The 21,423-nt window shown below is 37.8% G+C and overlaps 1 protein-coding gene across 6 annotated transcripts in view; it reads left to right on the top strand.

The window, feature by feature from the left end:
• The window catches only part of grb10b (growth factor receptor-bound protein 10b), a 205,879-nt gene that overhangs the window by 58,447 nt on the left and 126,009 nt on the right, over positions 1 to 21,423 (top strand). For 5 of the 6 annotated variants that reach the window (XM_060824834.1, XM_060824835.1, XM_060824833.1 and 2 more), the window contains 2 exons: positions 6,101 to 6,238; positions 17,297 to 17,387. In XM_060824834.1, the coding sequence (XP_060680817.1) occupies positions 6,188 to 6,238; positions 17,297 to 17,387 (142 nt within the window). In that variant the 5' untranslated portion in view covers positions 6,101 to 6,187. Of the gene's footprint in view, positions 1 to 4,822; positions 4,880 to 6,100; positions 6,239 to 17,296; positions 17,388 to 21,423 lie in introns of those variants that run through there. The other variant, XM_060824836.1, reaches the window with a different exon arrangement.

The raw sequence follows: 21,423 nt of genomic DNA, 5'->3' as shown, positions 1-21,423 counted from the left end.
CATCTGGGTATCTTTGGTATGGGGTGCTAGAGAGGTATTTGCAACACTACTTGAAGTATCTAGAGTGTAGATGAATAAAAGCCATTTTAAGTGCATATGAGCTAGTGCCAGACGGCCACAGACAATGTTTCAGAAATCTAAGGAGGGAACCTGGTCAAACACACAATTTGAATGGATCAAACAAAGTAATTTTGATAGGTGGATAGGGGCACTGAAAATAGGTCAAAGGTAATTTGCTCTTACATGATTATTTTGGAGGAGATCAAAAAATTCACTTCCTGAAGTAGTGAGATCTCGTGGAACAGCAAAGAGTTAAGACTGCAAGATTAGCAGCAAAAACGACAGATGATCACATGTTAGTTCATAAATCAAAGTTTGGCTGCTGACATGAATTTCAATCTGTGTGGATAGAAATTGGGGAAAAGAGAAATTCTCATGTGGTCAGGGAAAAGTAGATCTCATTGACCATAGTAAAGATAAGTTACCATAGGGTAAAAAATCAAGGGGAAAGAGAAGTAAAAAAGCTCAAGTGGTTTCATTGTAATACTGTAGGCCACGTAAAGTCACAGTGTTGCTGGATTAGAAAAAAGCAGTGGGAAACGGATGTGGGAGAACAGGATAAGCCGGAGAGTTTTGTTGAAGTGATAGGAAAGCATGGTTGAAGCTAAACAGCCTGGTCCAGGGGTTGGCTGAGAACAAAGTGCCAGATGTCTTTAAAGAATTTTGTTGCTTAAGGTTTGCTCTTTTTTAACCAGGCAGAGTAGGTAAAGAAATTAAAATTTTGAGTTATTGGCAGAAGTCAATTTGTGGTGAGAGATGAGGAGACGTGTAATTCAGAAGGAGAATTGCCAGAAACAGTGGCAATATGTGGAATTCTCGGTACGAAGAGCAGTGTTCCACTATATGGAGTGTGGTTAGAGCCTGGTGAAAAGTGAACTAATGGTAGAAGTAATAGAGAAATTCTCAGTTCCAGAAATGCAGTTTATCCTTAGTAAGGAGAGAACTGGTTCACAGATGAGAATATTGCCTACTGTGGTTGACAAACCAGTGGAAAAATCAGGCAACGAGGATGTTATAGGAATTATGTCCTGGGATTTTTCCCAACTGTGTGGTAACAAGGTTACAAAACCACAGGTGGACACAGGAGATGTCAGAGTAAAGATAAGGAAGTTGAAGTTCAATTATCAGAGACTGTGTTTGATCACTTGTTCTTACTTTTTCTCCACCATTTGGAGGACTAAGCAGACATTTTTAGTTCAGAGAAATCAGCTAAATTACAACAGAAAGATGAAAAACTAAAGCAGTTGTATCAAAAAGTGTAGAATAATAGTGTTGTTCCATTTCCCCCCGCCCCGTCCCCTCAGTTGGAGCAAAATGCTCAGCGGCACAGTATGGCTTTACCTCCTTCATTTTTATTCTGGGCCCCTAGAGGGAGAGAGAACGATCGCCCATGTGTGCAGGGACATGGGTTCCTGGTATTCTCTCGAACAGCAATTTCTCAATGAACTATGTAGTCATTTTACAGGGACGAGCATCCTGATAAGGCAACATTCATATTAATTGGGTGATCGTTATAATCAACGCGTATCAATAGCAGAAACCAAACCCTTTACTGTTATACAATGAATGTTCTTAACCTTGCTAACTGGATTCATACCATGGTTACTTTTCACCTTGTTAACTGATGTTACATACTGAATGCAACCTCATCTTATTATATGGCTATACATAATGAATGCTTTTCTACCTTGTTTAACCCATTGCCCTTTCCTCCATTGTTAACTGTAAGTTCTTAGCTGATTGGAGTCATGCTCAGCTGAACCTCTTGTTTCACAAAACTCTTAACTTAACTCTTTCCCTGCCTACTTATACCCTATACACATTCTCAATAGTGCATCCCAGAATGTCAACGTCTTAAAAATGAAGTCTTGAGGAAATGGAGGCCATCACATGGTCAGGTGGATGAAAAGCAGACAGAAGTTATCAAACATTACTACTGGGATATAGAAAGGAGATATTGCTCGTAGCACATGTATTGCCAATAGGAGGCCATTTGGGAATTAGGAAAACTCCAGCCATTTCATTTTTATTAGCCTGGACTGTATCAGGAAGTGGTTATTACGTGTCAGGAAATTGGAACGCATCAGGCGTTGACAAAACCAACACCCTTAATATATATTGCAACATTTGAGGCGCCTTTTACAAGAATTTTAATTAATTGTGTAGAACGCCTACCTAAACCAAAAATTCAGAATTAGTGTTTGCTGACCATAATTACTGTGTCTACGAGATTTTCAGAGGCCATTTATTATGCAGTATCATGGCCATAAGGATTGTAGAAGAGTTACTGAATTTGTTTTAGCGAGATACTGGCTACCCAAAGAAATACAGTTGGATCAAGGGTCAAATTGTACAAAGTTATTCAAGGATGTTGTGGATATCTTGGAATAAAACCATTGAAATCCATGGAGCATTAGAATGGTGGCATCAAACTTTAAATCAGGACTCAATACAATTAGGGGTAAAGGAATTCCATTCTTTTTTTTGTAATTAGGGATGCACCTAATGAATCAACTAATTTCAATCCATTTAATTTGGTTTTTGGGCATGAAGTGAGAGATCATATGAATTAATTAAGGTGAACTTAAGTCAGAGTCCAAATGTGTGGTCGCTGAACTGTGTGTCATATTTAGGGAGAGATTAAAGTGTGAATGAGTTAGCTAGACAGTATTTGAAAGTGGCACAGCCAATGATGAATAAGAAGCAGATAAGAAATCAAAAATTTTCAATTTTGCAAGTGGGGATCAAGTGTTAGTGTTACTACCAGTCGCCTAAAAGCAAGGTTTAGTGGGCCTTATCAAATCGAAAGGAAATTGAGTGATGTGAATCATTTTTAAAAAATGTCAGATAGGAAGAAATCTGTGTCATGTGAATATGCTCGAACAAAATTTTGATAGGAAAGGAAAATGAGGTGTTACTGGTTGCAACACAAAGTGAAGAATCAAGTTCAGATGATTCTGAATTGGACACTCTTCAAATTAAGTTAGACAATGAAGTTCTCAAGTTGGGATAAAATATTGAGTTACCTTTTTAGAGGTAAATCGAAATGACTTGGAACAGTTATTATAACCACAAGGCGATATATGGGACTAAATTGGGAAGTACTAATCTGATTATATATGACTTAGATTATATACGTTCCAATTAAGCAATATCGTTATAGACTTAACCTTCTAAAGTTGGCAGAGGTTCAAAAAGAAATTGAAAGTATGCTCAAAGACAGTATAATTGAAGTGAGTTGCAGCCAAATAGAGCTCACCCACTGTAATGGTGCCAAAAGTAGATGCTACCTAATGATTGTGTGGACTACTGCAAAATCAATGGAGTTAAAAATTCTGAGTCATGTCATATTCCATGTTTGGTAGCTAAATTGAGAAGGTGGAAACGCAACTTATATTTGAAAGTTGGACTAACTCAGAAGTATTGGCAGGTACCTTTTATCTGAAAGAACGAAGAAAATTTCAAGCTTTCTTGACATAGATTGGAATGTACCAGTTTAAAGTCATGCCATTTGATATGAAAAATGCATGATTTTGGGATTACCTAATTGTGTGGTGAACATAGAAACTGGTGATTATTTTTAGTCACACATGGAAGGAGCGTTTGGAGCATCTATCTGAATTGTTTGATTGACTTGAAGAGGCAAGCTTGGTGATAAAGCTGACTGAGAGTGAGTTTGCAAAAGTCGAAGTCATGTTCCTGGGGCATGTCGTTGGTTATGGAAAGATGTTCCACTGGATATGAAAGCAAAAGTTATTAATATTCCATTGTTGGACAGGATAGTTCTCCAATTCCTGAGACTGAGTGTTTTTTTTCTCAGTAGTTTGTTCCGCTGACTGACTTGATAAAGTGCAAAACATTTCAGTGGACAGAGGCGTGTCAGAAGATATTTTGGCAGCCTGAAAGCTGTGTTAACCACTTGTCCTTGTATTAGCCATACCTAATTATGCAAAGCCATTCAGAGTGGCTGTCGATGCGTGTGATGTAGGTGTTAGTGCAGTACTCTTGCAAGATGATGATAATATTGAAAGACCTACTGGATAATTTCTAGAAAATTGAAGAATTGTTAACAGAAGTATTCCACGATTGAGAAGGAGAACTTGAGCTTGGTATTGGTGCTGCTAGAATTGCATGTAAGATATTCTATTTTTACTGAATTTGCCTTTGCCAAGGGGCTGTTTATGTGATGTTACTATATTGAAAGAGTTAATTAGTAGTTTGACATATTGTGTTTTAAACATTTTGATATTTACAGTTAAGCCAATTCTCTTATTTTTATTTTGTCTGCACTTCAATTATAGTGTGAATAAAGTGTGTTTTGTTTCAGGCTTGCTAGTTTGACCAATTCGGTTGCACCTAGAATACCTTTACCTTTAAAATAGTAAGTTAAGGTCTGGATTATCTTATATTTTGAGGGGGTTTGGCCAGGTCCATAACTGCAGTCATTTGTCTTAGCCCTGATCTTTTTGTTTCTCACCTCATCATAGGGCTTGGTGATGACACAGTTTAAAATTAAATATTATATGAAACCTGTAGAACCGAGGTCAAAGCTAAGGAATCAGATCAAGATATACAGTTTGAGTATTGATCTTGGTCAAAGTATTCATATGCAACTTTTTCAACTGCCTTCAAAATTTTAATGTACATAAATATCCATTAATTTCATAACTCATCCCAAAATAAATTTGATAACCATTGTTACTTGTTACTTCTAAATAAATGTCATTGCTCCTTATGTCTACTGTTTTTCTTTATGTTGCAGAACAATAATAGGTCGTTTTAACTGTGTCCAAAGCAGCTGTTAAGAGATCAGATAAAGGTGACACAGATGATTTTTAATAGTTTTGCAGAACACTCTTGTTACGTAGAATGTAAGAATCCAGAAAGAGACAATATTTTGGATCAAGTAACGAGAAATGGAGTTATGGGTTAATGTGTCACTTGGGAATGGAGGCCATGGAGTCTTAGAGATGTACAGCATGGACACAGATCCTTCAGTCCAACTTGTCCATGCCGATCAGATATCCTAACCTAATCTACTCCCTTTTGCCAACACTTGGCCATATCCCTTTAAATCCTTCTTATTCGTATACCCATCCAGACGCTTTTTAAATGTTGTAATTGTACCATCCTCCACCACTTCCTCTGGCAGCTCAATCCATATACGTACCACCCTCTCTGAAAAGCTTGCCCCTTAAGTCCCTTCATATCTTTCTCCCCTCACCCTAAACCCATGCCCTCTCGTCCTAGACTCCCCCACCCCAGAGACAAGACCTTGTGTATTTACTATATATGCCCCTTATAATTTTATAAACCTCTATAAGGTCACTCCTCAGCCTCTGATGCTCCAGGGAAATCAGCCCCAATCTATTCAGCTTCTTCCTATAGCCCAAATCCTCCAACCCTGGTAACATCCTTGTAAGTCTTTTCTGAATCCTTTCAAGTTTCACAACATCCTTCAGATAGAAAGTATGTGTACTGCTCCTTTTGAACATCCTTTTGGGAGATTTCATTGAAAAGGTAAATACTGTACTGTTCTCAGCACACAATACCTCCAGTGCCCATTTCCAGCAAATTGTGTTTATAGTCAAGTCCAAAGAAAAGATTGCTAGTCGAAATGTTTAGTTTTTTGAATTGGTTCAGCTGCATCCATTCAGGTGAGCATTCCGTTACATTATTTTAAAAAATATTTGTGTTAAGGGAATCTGAGAATTAGTCTGGAGTTTCTGATAACCAGCTTCCTGCCCTGCTCTTGGGCACCATCAAGACCCTGGTGAATGAAGTTAAATTGAAGAATTGCAAAGAAAATCCAGAATTCAGATGTGACCTAATTAACGTGCTTGCTAAATGTCAGCATGAAACCATTTTCCAGATATGTAAGAATAGTTGTTTCTTCAACAAAGATTTTATCCTCACCAAACTCTGTTCATCACAGATGGGAAGATGTTCTTCGAATCAGTTGTATGGCTACAAGGATAACTAACTTTTGCCAATCATCACAGTAAAAAAACTGAATTCACTGAACATTCTGTCTTTACAGCTGAAATTCCCAGATTATATGAAACATTGCCGGTAGATGTGGATGCCATTTGTGTGGACAATTCTTTAGTTGAAGAGAAAAATCAACATGGCGTTGGCTGGCTGTCCAGACTCTTACCGTCACCATCCCTACTATCAGGTTGGGACATTTCTTATTTACATATCAGTGAAATATTTTATTCTGTACCTTTTTTACCAAATTAATTTAGAAGTAAAAATAGTGAATAGTGGTGTTCTAATCTTAGTTCTGTTAATTCCCAGTCATCAGCATGACCAATTTGGAGAAGAGCAGAGTCCCTGTGATTGAAATATCATTGAAGCTGTAATTTCAAATTTCCCCAGAATTTAAAGTATTTGAATTCCAAGTTTTTCCTGATTATTATATATAGGAAGTACATGGACAATAAGAATTATGTGAATGCAAGACTTTGGAAGGAAGGCAAATTCAGGAAGTTAAGAAAAACAAACAATTAAATTATCAATGAATATAACAATGATGAAAATCAGAGCTACTTAGGACCATTAAGGCATGCACATGATTGATAACTTTGAGGGTAATGGAGAAATGGCTGAATTATTAACTAAGGTAATCTAATTTTTTTGGTCGGAAGGAGAACATAGTAGATGTGGAACGAGATGAGATCCAAGAAGTTAGATATCATTTGAGATAGAAAGCAGGATGATAATTAATAAATGTAATCTGTGGAGTATAATGCTTCTGGTATTGATGAATTGTATCCTTTCATGTCAGAAAAAGCTTGGGTGGACATTTTATGTCCATCTAAAATGTGGTTCACATAGATAAAGCAAAGGTGAGACAAATTCAGGAATCTGTCGACTAATGAACTTCATGGTGGTAGAAAAGACAATGAAATGCTAATGCAGTAGAAGAGTATTTAAAAAACTGAATATCATAGCAGATTCCATAAGGGAAAAGAAAGTTCAGGACACAGGCAAATGACTTTGCAATGACCTGACTATATTGGAAAGTTTAAAACAAGCAAAAACTCAAATAGTATGAAATCTATTACCAATAGAATTTTCTAGCCAGGGATTTAAATGGCTGTGAAACCTAGGCAGATAATTGAAGTTAAGGTACAGACTTCTGGCATGATATTTTTCTTAATTGCAAAAAAAAACCTTGAGCCACATTGTCTATCTACTCCAGTTCCTCTATATAGTAGTTGTAACTTGATCCTGGAGGTACATATTTTCATTTTGAAGAGATTGAATATACATTGAATATATTGTGGGAATGCTCCCCAAAATACATTCCTTTCTCTAAGTTCAATAATCACATTGATTGATTTGGTTTCCAGGAAACAGTGTACTGTTCAGTGATTCACTTGTATTCAGAAATGCTAATCTCTGCACTTTATGCATTTTGGAATATTCCAGTAGCATATGTACAAAAATTGAAACTGAAGAAACACAATACATTTAAGTTAATTCCTCTTTTCTCTGGCAAAATATCATGAAAAAAACTTCGAATTTCTGCAATACATGCTGATAATTTAGTTCTACAATACTGATAGAAATCTTTGAAACCAGAGTGCCCTCTTGTGTACTGGTCAGTTTGTTCTTGTAAAATTAAAATTCTGGGGAACAGTTTTCCATCACTATGATTTGTTTGAAATTCGATTTTTTTTCAAATTCTTAATGTGTGCTAATCATCATGGCCCTTTTTTTGAAAAAGCCTTTTCTTGATAATTAAGTTAAATATTCTTTTTAAACAATATGCAATTATTGAACAGGCATGTGCACAAAACAACAGAGTATGATAATTGTATCTTGGCTCACTTAATAGAAAAGACAGTACAATCAATGCGATTGTTTCCAAGGCTGCAAAAAAAACTATAAAACATAGGTTACTCTCATAGAAGCTGTTTGAGGTCTTACTAAGGTTCAGGTACAGGGGAGGTATATGTCCACAAAAGAGTGGCTTTTCCAGTTTACCTATGTTCCCTGGATGACAAAAGATATAACGGTAAAAGCATGCATAACGTTTCCAATTGACACTGTATGCTGATGACAAATTCAGAAGATCAGTGAGAAAGAAAATAAGAGTAACAGAGAAATGGGAAAAAGGAATCCAAAGCTCTTCTGAAGGCATAAGGTGAAGAGTTGAGCAGATCATAAACCAAAATGGGAATTTACTCATGGAGATAGAGACCATGTCTGAAGTACTAAATGGTCACTTTGAATTTGTCTTTATCAAAGAAAATGCTACCAATCCCATAATCAAAGATGATGTTTAGATAGTTGGTGTTTAAATTCGATAAGCCACCTGGTTCTGATAGGGTGGATCTGAGGATCTTGGAGGAATAAAAGCCATTCAGAGAAAGTGGTTGTAATTTTCTGATTCTCCTCAAATACAGGAGTTGTACCAGAAGATTGTAGATTTGCATATATGTTGGTTTGTTCAAAAGCTGTGTAAAGATATGCCAAGCAACAATCCATTAAAACTTAACTTTCATTGGGAAGACCATAATTTGAGACAATATTATCTCTCTTGGACAAGTATGAATTAATTTAGGAAAGTCAACACAAATTAATTAAGACATCCAGCACTTCCTCCTCTGCAATATGGACATTTTTCAAGATGTCACCATCTATTTCCCTGCATTCTATATCTTCAATATCCTTCTTCACTGTAAATACTGAATGCAAAATACTCATTTAGTATCTTCCCCCATCTCCTGCGGCTCCACACATAGGCTGACTTGCGGATCTTTGAGGGGCCCTATTCTCTCTCTCGTTACCCTTTTGTCCTTAATGTATGTGTAAAAACGTTTTGGATTTTTCTTTACTCTATTTGTCAAAGCTAACTCATGTCCTCTTTTTGCCCTCCTGATTTCTCTCTTAAGTATACTCCTACTGCGTTTATACTCTTCTAAGGATTCACTCGATCTATCCTGTTTATACCAGACATATGCTTCCTCCTTATTCTTAACCAAATCCTCAATTCCTCTCATCATCCAGCATTCCCTATACCTGTCACCCTTACCTTTCACCCTAACAGAAAGATACTGTTCCTGGACACTCGTTATCTCATTTTTGAATGCTTCCCATTTTCCAACTGTCCTTTTACATGCAAACACCTGCCCCAAATCAACTTTTGAAATTAAAACTAGCCTTCCTCCAATTTAGGACTTCAACTTTTAGATCTGGTCTATTCTTTTCCATCACTATTTTAAAACTAACAGAATTATGGCCATTGGCCCCAAAGTGCTCTCCCACTGACACCTCAGTCACCTGCCCTGCTTTATTTCCCAAGAATTGGTCGAGTTTTGCACCTTCTTTCTTCGGTATATCCACATACTGAATCAGAAAATCTTCTTGTACACACTTAACAAATACCTCTCCATCTAAACCCTTAACAGTCCCAGTCCATGTGTGGAAAGTTAGAATCCCTTACCATAACTTCCCTATTATTCTTACAGATACCTGAGATCTCCTTCAAACATTTGTTTCTCAATTTCCCTCTGATACGAGGGATCCATAATACAATCACAATAAGGTGATCATCCCTTTCTTGTTTCTTAGTTCCACCCAAATAATGTCTCTGGATGTATTTCTGAGAATATCCTCCCTCAATACAGCTGTAATGCTGTCCCTTATCAAAAATGCCCTGTACATTTTGAGCTTTTCCAATCTGCTGGGGACCTCTCCAGAATATGGGCAATGATAAATGGAATGATAAAACCAATTAATCTAACAACTCTGCAACCAATTTTTTTAAGGCTGTCAAGTTCAAGCCATCTGTTCCAAGCAATGTGTCAGCCTTTAGAAAACCTGTTACTTTTTCAGTAGTGGTTGAGATCGTTTTAACTTCCTCTGGTTTTGCTCCCCAGCTTTTCTACTTTTCTTAGCTTTTTTACCTCTATTGAAAAGGCAGATACAAAATGCCTGTTTAATATTTCTGTCATTTCCTGAATGTTTCCCATTAAATCTCCCACTCTCATTCTCTATGATACCAATGCTCACATTTTGCTATATTTTTAGAAGCACTTGCTGTCCATTTTTAATTTCTTGACCACCTTCTCTTATGCTCCCAATTTTGGGAACCATCTTTTGGAACATATTGTTTTAAGAAACTATTCTGAATCCACCCTGTGAACTTCTCCTTTAGGCTATCTTTGCTGATTTGATTTGTCTCTTATCTATGAAAATTAAAAACCCCATGATCAAAGCAGTACCTTTCTCAAAGCCCTGACTGTTTCTCGGCTGGTATTGTCATGAACTTATAAATTAATCTCACCTGTTTCTTTTCCCTTTGCTATTTTATTTATCTCCGCCCAAACTGATTCTAAATCTTAGTTGTCTGAACCAATATCATCTGTCACTACTATATTAATGATTTCACTGGCTGTAAACTATTCGAAGTATGTAAAAGATAAAGTCTAGGTGAATGTAATCAAGGGACAGTATCGAGGTAGGAGAGCAAAGTAATTATGTGGAAAATGAATATCAGAGAATGTCATAAATGGACAGAAAGGAAAAAGCTAATATATTAGCAATCAAGACTAGATGCTACAAAGATAACAAAAAAGAATGCTCTGTATCTGAACGCATATAACATCCATAACAAAATCAATACATGCAATGAATTAATTTAAGTGAATAAATTTGATCTGGTTGCCTTATGTAGACAGGGCTGTAGGATCTCAAGGTTTGAGTTCTGTGTACGAGTAGATGATAAGAGTAGGAAGCTTGATAGAAACAGTTGGGCAGCATTCTTAATCAAAGATATCACTGGTACTGTAACTCTTTTGTTCAAGAGTACGGGATGTAGAATCCATTTGGGTAATGAAGCATAGCAGTTAGAATTGGTCACTTGTGGGAGTGATCTATAGATGCTGAACAACAGCCATAATGTAGAAGTATATATGGAGAAATATTGGGCACTTTTGATAAATGTACAGCTGTAATTCTCGGTGACTTTAATCTACATATAAACGTGAAGAATTAGGTTTGTAACAGTAACCTTGATGAGAAATTCATAGAACCTTTTGGAGAGAGCTTCTTAGAGTGGCATGTTCTGAAACTGACCAAGGAGCAGGCTATACTCAACTTGGCATGGTGTAATGTGGCAGGATTAATTCTTGACCCCAAAGTCATTGTTAGGTAGCAGTAATCATAATGCGATTTCAATTTACATTGATTTGAAAAGGGAGAAAGTTTAGTTCAGTAGTGGGCATGTTTAGACTAGTATTTTAAACTTAACAAAGGGCAACTATGTGGGCATGAACGCTGAAGAGATTGAAGATATGGTGTCTATGTGCAAATATGGGAAGGAAAGTGTGATGTCAGAATGATCTAATAAGATGCAGACCAAGATGGGCACATTACGTGAATGGGGAATAACCTGATAGATAGAGTAGAATGTTTGGAAGAATAGAAAAGCAAAGTATTATTTAAGTGATCACAGAATTCTGAGGTACAGGATGATCTAGGTGTTGAGTCACAAAATGTTAGCATGCTACAGAAAGTGATTAAGAAGGTTAATGGAATGCTATTCTTTATTATGAGTGGCATTTATTATAAAAGTAATGAGACCACATCATGAATATTGTTTGCAGTTTTGTTCTCCTTATTTAAGTAAGGATCACAGCAAACTATTTCTCCCACACTGATCTTTTAAGTCTGGCGTTCAGTTCTCCGATGATCCACTAATTTGTCCATGTGGCTCCAATACAAATCCAGACTTTACTTTCGTTGTGATTTTGCTTTTTAATTTGGCTACCTCTATCATTGGTATCCATGTGGATTTAACAACTGGATCCTCCTCCCCGTCCACTCCAAGTTTCACTCCAATTCCAAGAAGGTGTCTTTAACCTCACCAAAGGTCAGCAGCAGAGCTTTTGGGATTTTGCTTTTGGCTGCAAACAATAATCTCTATTTCCTAACTGTACTGTTGTTAACATTAACTATTTTTTTTTACACCCTGATATGAATGGCCTCACAGTGCTATGATAAGTTTGCTCACCTTCTTTTGTCTTATCCAGACAAGCTGGACCTTTTTAGATAATTGCATATACTGACGCTCTACCATTGCTGCCTTCTGGATGCAAATATCTGCCTTCCTTGCAGTCATGTCTTCCTAACCATGGATCAAATCTGAAATACTTAGCCCGAGGGGTGGCGGTCACCTCCTGGAATCAAATGTCCAGGTAATGTTCCCCTCCTTAATGCATCACGATGTCCAAAGTTCAGTCTCCAACTCTGAGCCGAAGTGACTCTAATTGTAGACTGAACATATGTGGCTTCTACGTATCATACTGGAATCCACCATCTCTCCCTAATGTAACAAACCACCTACCCTGCCGGCTCTTATTTTGCTTTATTTCACTAATTCGTTTTCACATTTAGAAATGTTACTCAATGACAAAGACGGCAACTGCAGGTGTTTGTAGACAGCTTCGCTCTAGATTGATAAGTCATTTGGACCAGTGTGGATTATTTAGGGAAAGCCAGCATGCAATTGTTTATGCTGAACTTGTTCACTAACTTGATTGTGTTTGAGCTGACAGCAATTGGAATTGAGGTAATGTCATTGTGTGTATAAACTTTTAAAAGGTTTTTTCATAAATTTCTTCCAATGTTGAAACCATGGAATAAAAAGAAGTGGCAATTTGATACTAAATTTGCTGACAAATGGCGAACAATGGTGGTGAGGATTGTTTTCTGCACTGAAAGAAGGTTTTCCGTGTGGTTCCTCAGATTTTGGTACTTGGTCTTTCTTAAAATATTAGCTTAGACTTTGGTGTACAGGGCACAATTCTACAAGGAAAATGTGTCTCAAATTTAGGGGATGTTGTGAACTGAGCATTGCTTGGTGATTGACTTCAAAAGTATACAAGCTGGTGAAGCTGACAGCCAAATAGACAATGAAATTTCATGCAGCTAAGTGTAGGTGTAAGGTTTAGTAGGAAGAATAAAAAGGTGTAATAAAGTGAGATAGGTGAGATGATCAATTTTGGTAGAAGGAATTGATGTGAGCGTATTCCTTGAATGGTGAGTGGTTGCAAAGTGTAAAGTGTAAACAAAGAGACCTGAGTGTTCTTGTCTGTAAATTACTGAAAGCAACGTGAAGGTGCAGCAAACTATTAGAAAGGCTAATTAAATGCTAGCATTCATTGCCAGAGATTTGAGTGCAGGTTAATAGGGATAATGTGGGTAAAAGACATTGAGATCAAACATGATCAGATTAAATGCAAAGCAGGCTCAACAGGCTGTATACTTTTTTTCCTGTTTCTGGGTTCTTAAGATAGTGTACAATTTTAAAATGCTGCAGTCTCGCAGGAACTGGTGTATGCACGCAAGTAATTTCAAATGGCATGGCAATCTTGAGAAAATGGTTAATAAAACACAGTCTGAGTTGTTTGCAAAACAAACAGCTGCAACATGACCTCCCAACTCCTGTACCTTGCATTTATCCGAATTAAACTCTATCTGCCACTTCTGCAACAGGATCTTACCATTAAGTGTATAAGTCCTGCCAAGGTTTGCTTTCTCAAAATGCAGCACCTTGCATTTATCTGAATTAAACTCCATCTGCCACTTCTCAGCCCATTGGCCCATCTGGTCCAGATCCTGTTGTAATCTGAGGTAACCCTCTTCGCTGTCCACTACACCTCCAATTTTGGTGTCATCTGCAAACTTACTAACTGTGCCTGTTATGCTCGCATCCAAATCATTTATGTAAATGACAAAAAATAGAGGGATTTTTGTGGCACTCCACTGGTCACAGGCCTCCAGTCTGAAAAACAACCCTCCACCACCACCCTCTGTCTTCTATCTTTGAGCCAGTTCTGTATCCAAATGGCTAGCTCTCCTTGTATTCCATGAGATCAAACCTTGCTAATCAGTCTCCCATGGGGAACCTTGTCAAACACCTTACTGAAGTCCATATAGATCACATCCAATGCTCTGCCCTCATCAATCTTCTTTGTTACTTCATCAAAAACTCAATCAAGTTTGTGAGACATGATTTCCCACGCACAAAGCCATGTTGACTATCCCGAATCAGTCCTTGTCTTTCCAAATACATATACATCCTGTCCCTCAGGATTCCCTCCAACAACTTGCCCATCACCGAGGTCAGGCTCACTGGTCTGTAGTTCCCTGGCTTGTCCTTACCATCCTTCTTAAACAGTGGCACCATGTTTGTTAACCTTCAGTCTTCCGGCACCTCTCATTGGTTAGGCCACTGTTGGAATATTGCGTGCAATTCTGGTCTCCTTCCTATCGGAAAGATGTTGTGAAACTTGAAAGGGTTCAGAAAAGATTTACAAGGATGTTGCCAGGGTTGGAGGATCTGAGCTACAGGGAGAGGCTGAACAGGCTAGGGCTGTTTTCCCTGGAGCATCGGAGGCTGAGTAGTGATCTTGTAGAAGTTTACAAAATTGAGGGGCATAGATAGGATAAATAGGCAAAGTTTTTTCCCTGGGGTTGGGGAGTCCAGAACTAGAGGGCATGGGTTTAGGGTGAGAGGGGAAAGATATATAAAAGAGACCTAAGGGGCAACCTTTTCATGCAGAGGGTGGTACATGTATGGAATGAGCTGCCAGAGGATGTGGTGGAGGCTGGTACAATTGCAACATTCAAGAGGCATTTGGATGGGTATATGAATAGGAAGGGTTTGGAGGAATTTGGGCCAGGTGCTGGCAGGTGGGACTAGATTGGGTTGGGATATCTGGTTGGCATGGACGGTTTCCATGCTGTACATCTCTATGACTCTATGAATGAAGTATAACAGTAAGGAGCTCAAGAACCTTGTAAACCGCTAGCTCCACCTCAGTTGGCTGAGGGGACTAGAGTTGTAAGAGATTTAAGACCATAGGACACAGGCTGTCCGAACCCTCGAATCTGTTCCGCCATGTAATGGGATTATGGCTGATCCAATACTCGTGTCCATTTTCCTGACTTTTCTCTCTAACCTTTGAGTTCCCCTACTGATCAAGAATTTATCTATCCATCTATCAAATTTTTAAAAATTCATTTGTGGGGTATGGGCATCGCTGGCTGGCCAGCATTTATTGTCCATTCCTCATTGCTCTTGAGAAGATGGTGGGCTGCTTTCTTGAATCACTACAGTCCACCTGCTGTGGGTGGATACGCAATGCCATCAGGGAAATACAGGATAATGGGTTAAAGACTAGGGCAGTAGGAGTAGCTGAGTTGCTCTTACCAAGAGCAAACAGAGGTGCAACCAACTCCATAGCTACCTTATTTGTTGGAACAATATTGTGATTCTATGAAGAGAAAGTGAGGACTGCAGATGCTGGAGATCAGAGTCAAAAAATTCCTAATGAAGAGCTTACGCTCAACGTCGGCTCTCCTGCTCCTCGGATGCTACCTGACCGGCGATGATTCTATAAACTTCATGATCAGGTATTATTATTTGACTTTTTGCAATCCAATGTCAACTTGAGGACTCCCAGAGCAACTTCTTCCAACTTTGTTTCAGTGTGCTGCCACCTGTGATGGGTCTAACCTGACAGTAGCATACCCAGAGATGGTATTTTCTTGGACATTGTGCGTAAGATGTGATTCTGAAACTATACCTAGATCAGATTGTTGTTTGAATGGTTTGAGAGACAGTTTTCTGTTTTTGCACTAGCCCCTAAGGAGGATGTTGCACGTCTGACAGGATTTGACAGGCTTTTCATTTCTGGTGCTTTCATGGATGTCAAGTGACCATCCAGTACCATTTGCTGCTTAGAGATTTTAGTGGTTGATACAACTGAATGGCTTACTTGGCCACTTCAGAGAGCACTGAAGAGTTATTTATATTGCTTTGACCCTGGAGTCACATGTAAACCATATCAGGAAGGGATACCATTTTTCTTTGAACCCCAGTTGTTTCCAATATGTGATTTAGATGCAGGAGCTAAATGTAACATCTCTCAGTTTCCAGGTGAGACAAATTTGGCAAAGAGAGTGAACTGTGAGGAGAATGCAGAGATGTTTTAGATTAGGATGAGTTGAGCGAGCAGGCAAATGCATAGCAGGTGAAATATTATTTAGATACAAGTGGAAATACTTTGGATTAGTTTATTGTCTGAATGGCAATATGTTGGGAAAAAGTTTTCTTGTGCTCCAGTCACAGAAATTAAGCATTCAAGTGCAGCAGATGGTGAAGGCAGCTTTCATAGCATGATGATTCATGTGCAGGAACAAGGAATCTTGCTGCAATTGTATAGGACTTTGGTGAAACTGTCTGAATTATTTGTACAGTTTTAGTTTTCCTTATCTGGGGAATGATGATCTGACTATGAAGGGAGTACAGTGAAGGGTTACCAAGTTGATTCCTGGGATTGCACGACTGATGAGTGAAGAGGGACTGGATTGGTTAGTGTTAGGTTCACTCGTCTTTAGAATTGGGAGGGAATCTCATAGAAGCCTATACAATTCTAATGGGCCCGGATAAGGTAAAAGCAGGAAGGTTGTTCCAATGACTGTGAAGCCCAGAACTGGGGGCCACAGTTTAATGATACGGGTAGGCCATTTAAGACTGATATGAGGACAATTGTTTTTCCCCTGGCAAACATGTGAAATGCTTTGCTTCAGAAAGCATTCAAGGCTAAAACATTAAATGTGATCAAGCAGGAATTAGATATAGTCCTCAGGATGTGGGAAGAATGTGGGAGCAAAGTACTGCATCGGATAACCAGTCATGATCATATTGAATGGTGGAACAGGCATAAAAAGATTGAATGACTTACTTTTCCTCTTTGTATTTCCCTACTGGACACTAGTGACTTAGACTTTAACAATAATTGACGATGGTTTCACAATCGTCATTTGACTTCTAATTTCATGTTTTGTTGAATTTGAACCTGGGCCCTCAGAGCATTAATTGGGTCTCTGGATTAGTGGTCTAGTGACAATGACACTATGCCAGTATCTCCATTATTGCATATGGGTGAAAAAACTCTGTTTGCACAAGCACTATTTTTAAATGATTACTACTCTTTAGTTTTCCACTGCTGAAATGGGGGATTTTGTACAGATGGTTTTGTTTTTGCTGATCATCATGTTAATACATTTTTTTCAAAATTATGGCATTGTATTAATGATATGATTGATTCATAAATGTTGATGTCATCACTGAAAAACAGCACCATGGGAAATTTGGTTAAGAAATCATTTTAACTGTGGATATGTATTTGATTTTTGCATTCTCTTTCAGGATAATGTTGACCGGACATCTCATAGACCAAGAGAAGGGATTGGACCTGGTTTCCAAACTTCTTGTAACCGTAATTCACCTAACCACCAGGGTTAGTATTTGTTGCTTGGTTATTGCTTTAAGACACATTGCATTGCCAAGCAGTTAGTGCTGCTGTATAATAATTTTTGGGGCATCCATGATAGAAGTAAGCATTCGTCAGAAATGCTCACATTCTCAAACAGAAGCAGTTAAAGAAACTAATCAAAGGTTGGTTGGAATGCAGTACTTTGACTTTATGGTCAGAGTCTGAAACTGATGGAGCTGACAGGATGGAAACAGTTTTTCGTTGCATTCAATAAATTTGTACTATTGTACATCAATATCCTTGCATAATAATTCAATACAAACAGAACATCATGTAAAGAGTAAAATAATATCAAGAACTGCAGTTGCTGGAAGCAAAACCAAAGAGTGTGGGAGAAACTCAACAGATGTGGAAGTATCTGCAGAGACAGAATAGCCCTCGAATGTTTTGAGTCCAGTGACCTTTCTGACAGATCACTGGACTCAAAACTTTAACTTTGTTTCTCTGCATGACTAAACTTGCTGAGTTTCTCCAGTACCTTCTGTTTTTTGTATTACCTCAAGAGTCATATGTATAACAGATCTTGAAATTAAGTGAAAAAATAGTATAGTTGGGTGTCAATGTTGATGTAGTACCCTTGCCTTTAGTCAAAAAGTCATAAGTTCAAAGACCACCTCAAAACCAGGGAACACAATTTTGTAATTACAACCTGACCAGGTTAGGGTGAAAGCGGGAGGCACTTCGTTTCCCCTTAAGGGCAGTGTAAATTTAGAGTTATCTCCTAAAAGGCTGTAATGCTTGATCAGTTGAAAGTTTCAAAACTCAAGCCAGTGAATCTTTTATTAGTTAAGAATATGAATGGATATGGAACAATATGGATGTTATAATTGAGAACCAGGCTGAATACCCAAAATTCAAAGGAGATAGGTTCCTAAGAACCAAGAAAAAACAGAATACACAAAGCTAACAAAATAAAAGGAGTCCAAAATACAAAAAGGTGGGAAAAGGAAGAGTGAAACTGACAAGGGAGCACATAGGATTTTTATACAGTCAGTTGGGCCACGATTAAATGAATCCACTGCATGCATGTATCTTTACCAAGGAGGGTGACACTACCCAAGAAAAATGAGGTATTTCACAGGCCAGCTAGACTTGTAAGTTAAATAATTGACAAGGACCAGATGGGATACATCGAAGGAGGTTGATTTACAAATTGCAGAAACACTGGCCATAATCTTCCAATCCTCCTTCAATACACAGGTGATGACAGAGGTCTAACTAGATGTTACGTTTTTGTTCAAGGACTGGTGTAAGAAATATGCTAAAGACTCCTCTAATGCTATCATATTTTTGGAGTTTTCCTATGTTGTTATGTTCAGGCATTTATTCAGGGCTTAAAATGTTTAACTAAAAAAAAAGTTCAAATTTGATAATCTATTCTTCTTCGCATGTTGAAATATACTCCATTTATCTCCAGGAGGTTATTTTATTCCATGTATCTTTTAAATATTTCCTTTTCTGATCTATTTTCTCTTTCCCTTCCAACAAGTAAGATTTTACATTTGCGTAGTTCTGTATGGGGAAATATGAGAAGGCATTACCTGGACCAAGGAAAACTGTGAGTTAGCTCTTGGGAATTGAAGAGGTCTTTCAGATTCTGATGGGCGGCCTGAATAAGAGAATTTCTTGAAAAAAGTAATAGCTGAAGAAGAGGATTCCGTTGGGAGTTGGAGAGATGGTTAAGCGCAAGAGAAAATTATGAAGTGTGGCCATAGACATTTGACCAGAGCAATACCACCAGTGGTACGACAATGATGGAATTGTAGGACTTGATGAAATTTTAACATCAGTGTTTAAGTAACTGCCTGCAGCTGACTATAGCCATTTCATGGACATCTGTACAGCAGCTTGCAGTATTTAGCGATCTGAGAGCGGGATGAATTCTTAGGTAATTTGGGACCTGTGAGATCAAGGCCAGTCTTTGATAGGACGTGGTGTCAAATGCAGAAGTTAGGATGAAAACGAAAGTAATTTTTCAAAGATTGACAATAATCAAAATCTGATTGAATATGACGCTATGTATAAAGGTAATTTTTTAGTCTCTGGTAGTTGTTTGGTGGTGGTAATTAACTCATGAAAATTTGACTTGTTCTAGTTTTGTTGATGAGTATACTTTAAATGCGATGAACAGTGTGCTAATGTAGCGAGGTTTGTGGTTGTGGACAGCAGTTTCCTAACTTGTGTTCATCAACAGTGCATGTGCAGACACCAAAAGGGGCACTTTCACTTCATCATAAATCATGAACATTGGTATGGCATCACCATTATTATTGTCTGCACAGAGAATGTGAGCACAAGCTGTGGTATTTTTGATAGATTATGGATTGTGGAGAGTTGAATTGGTGATGCAGTTTGGAGTGTTAGCAATAATACTTTCTGCAGCTAATAAAAACATGGAGTGGAGTCTTGGTTTTAAAGGGGGGCAGTATTGTCGAGGTTAAAAAAATGTTGTGAATAATAGTGGAGAAAAATGTTACAGTTGTGTTGGATGCCCAACTGTACATCTTTTGTATGAGATTGAGAAGATAGCAACACATTACTGAAGCTGAGTGAATTGAAGTTAATTTAAGTAAATTAAATACAATTCAGCTTTGAAAGCACAAAATAAGAATGTTCACAGTGTTGTTAAACCACCCAGGCTTGTTTTGCACTTCCTCCTCAGTCATGGGACAAAAATAAATGAGTCTTTATTTGAGCACTGTTCTGCTCTTTTTTTTTCAAAACAAATGTTTGACTGTAGAGATAAATCCCATAAATCAGTATTTGCTGTGTAAGGCTATATTGCTTTCCTTTTTCTGGGCAAGGAATTCTTCCATGCAAGTTTCATCACTCAACATTTTTTCATTGTAGGTTAAAATGAACCGATTAAAAATTTATGTTCAAGATTTTGAACTGAGTGATAAAGTTCTATTTTGATAGAAGTCTGCCATTCCACATGCTGTTGGGTCAGTTGGTTAATTCAGTCACTCTAATACAAGGCATGTTTTCCCAAGCAAGAAAAATCAAGCTATTGTATAATGTTATGTACTCTTTGTACCACACAAGGTAAAACAAAATTGCAGTGATCCTATGCCATTCTCCACATGAGCCTACTTATGCTTTATATCCAGTTAAATTCTATCTACATCATCTGTTCTTTCTCCATATGTATTTGGCTAACTTCATTTATGTATATCTATACTATATGTCTTAATTATTTGGTTTATGTATTCTTTCCTAACTTATGGCTTGGGCACACTTGCTGCAAGATATTAAGTCTCTTATCTTTCCTGTGACTTGGCTGAGTCTGTTTTTTTTGTTGGTTTCCAAAGTAGATTTAACTTGCGAATGTCTACCCATTTCATTTTCATGAACTGATTCAGTCACTCTTGGGGGAGAAAAATAAAAAAGCTTGCATGTAAATATATCTTTGTCAACTGAGCTCTCCCAAAGCACTTGATAACTGATGAGGTCTTTTTGTTTAAGTATAATGACAATTATAGGGGTAAACTTGTATATTAACAGGACTAAAAGAAATTCCAGATAATCTGTTGTGGAGTTTTGTTTTGAGACGGTATTTGCAAGTAACACACCTACAAGGGAAGCACTCACAGCCATGTGAATACCACCATGAAAAGGATATAGTGTTGAACTGAAAATATGCTTGGTGTCATGGACCAGACCAAACACCCTTCACATATATCAAGGAAATAACCTAGACCCTAACTCTTATCTTATTTAAAGGCTGCTGTTAGGTGCTGTGTGCCAGTTGTAATTCGACTGGTCGCACTACTCAGCTTTAAGCAAAACATACTTTATTCTTACCCCCATTAAAATATAAACAAAAGAAAGAAGAATTGGTATAACTTTAACTCATTTGGAAATCTTAACAGAATTGTAAATTCTTTAGCTCCAAAACAGCAACTGTTTCAATATAGGAACATCCCATAAGCGCACCTATGGCAAAGATAAATTCCGTAAAATAGATTGTCTCGCATGCAATTCTGGCCGAGCAAGCTCC

The sequence above is a fragment of the Hemiscyllium ocellatum genome, chromosome 5 (assembly GCF_020745735.1).
Source record: "Hemiscyllium ocellatum isolate sHemOce1 chromosome 5, sHemOce1.pat.X.cur, whole genome shotgun sequence".
NCBI lineage: Eukaryota > Metazoa > Chordata > Chondrichthyes > Orectolobiformes > Hemiscylliidae > Hemiscyllium > Hemiscyllium ocellatum.
This window is presented reverse-complemented; position numbering and strand designations above follow the sequence as displayed.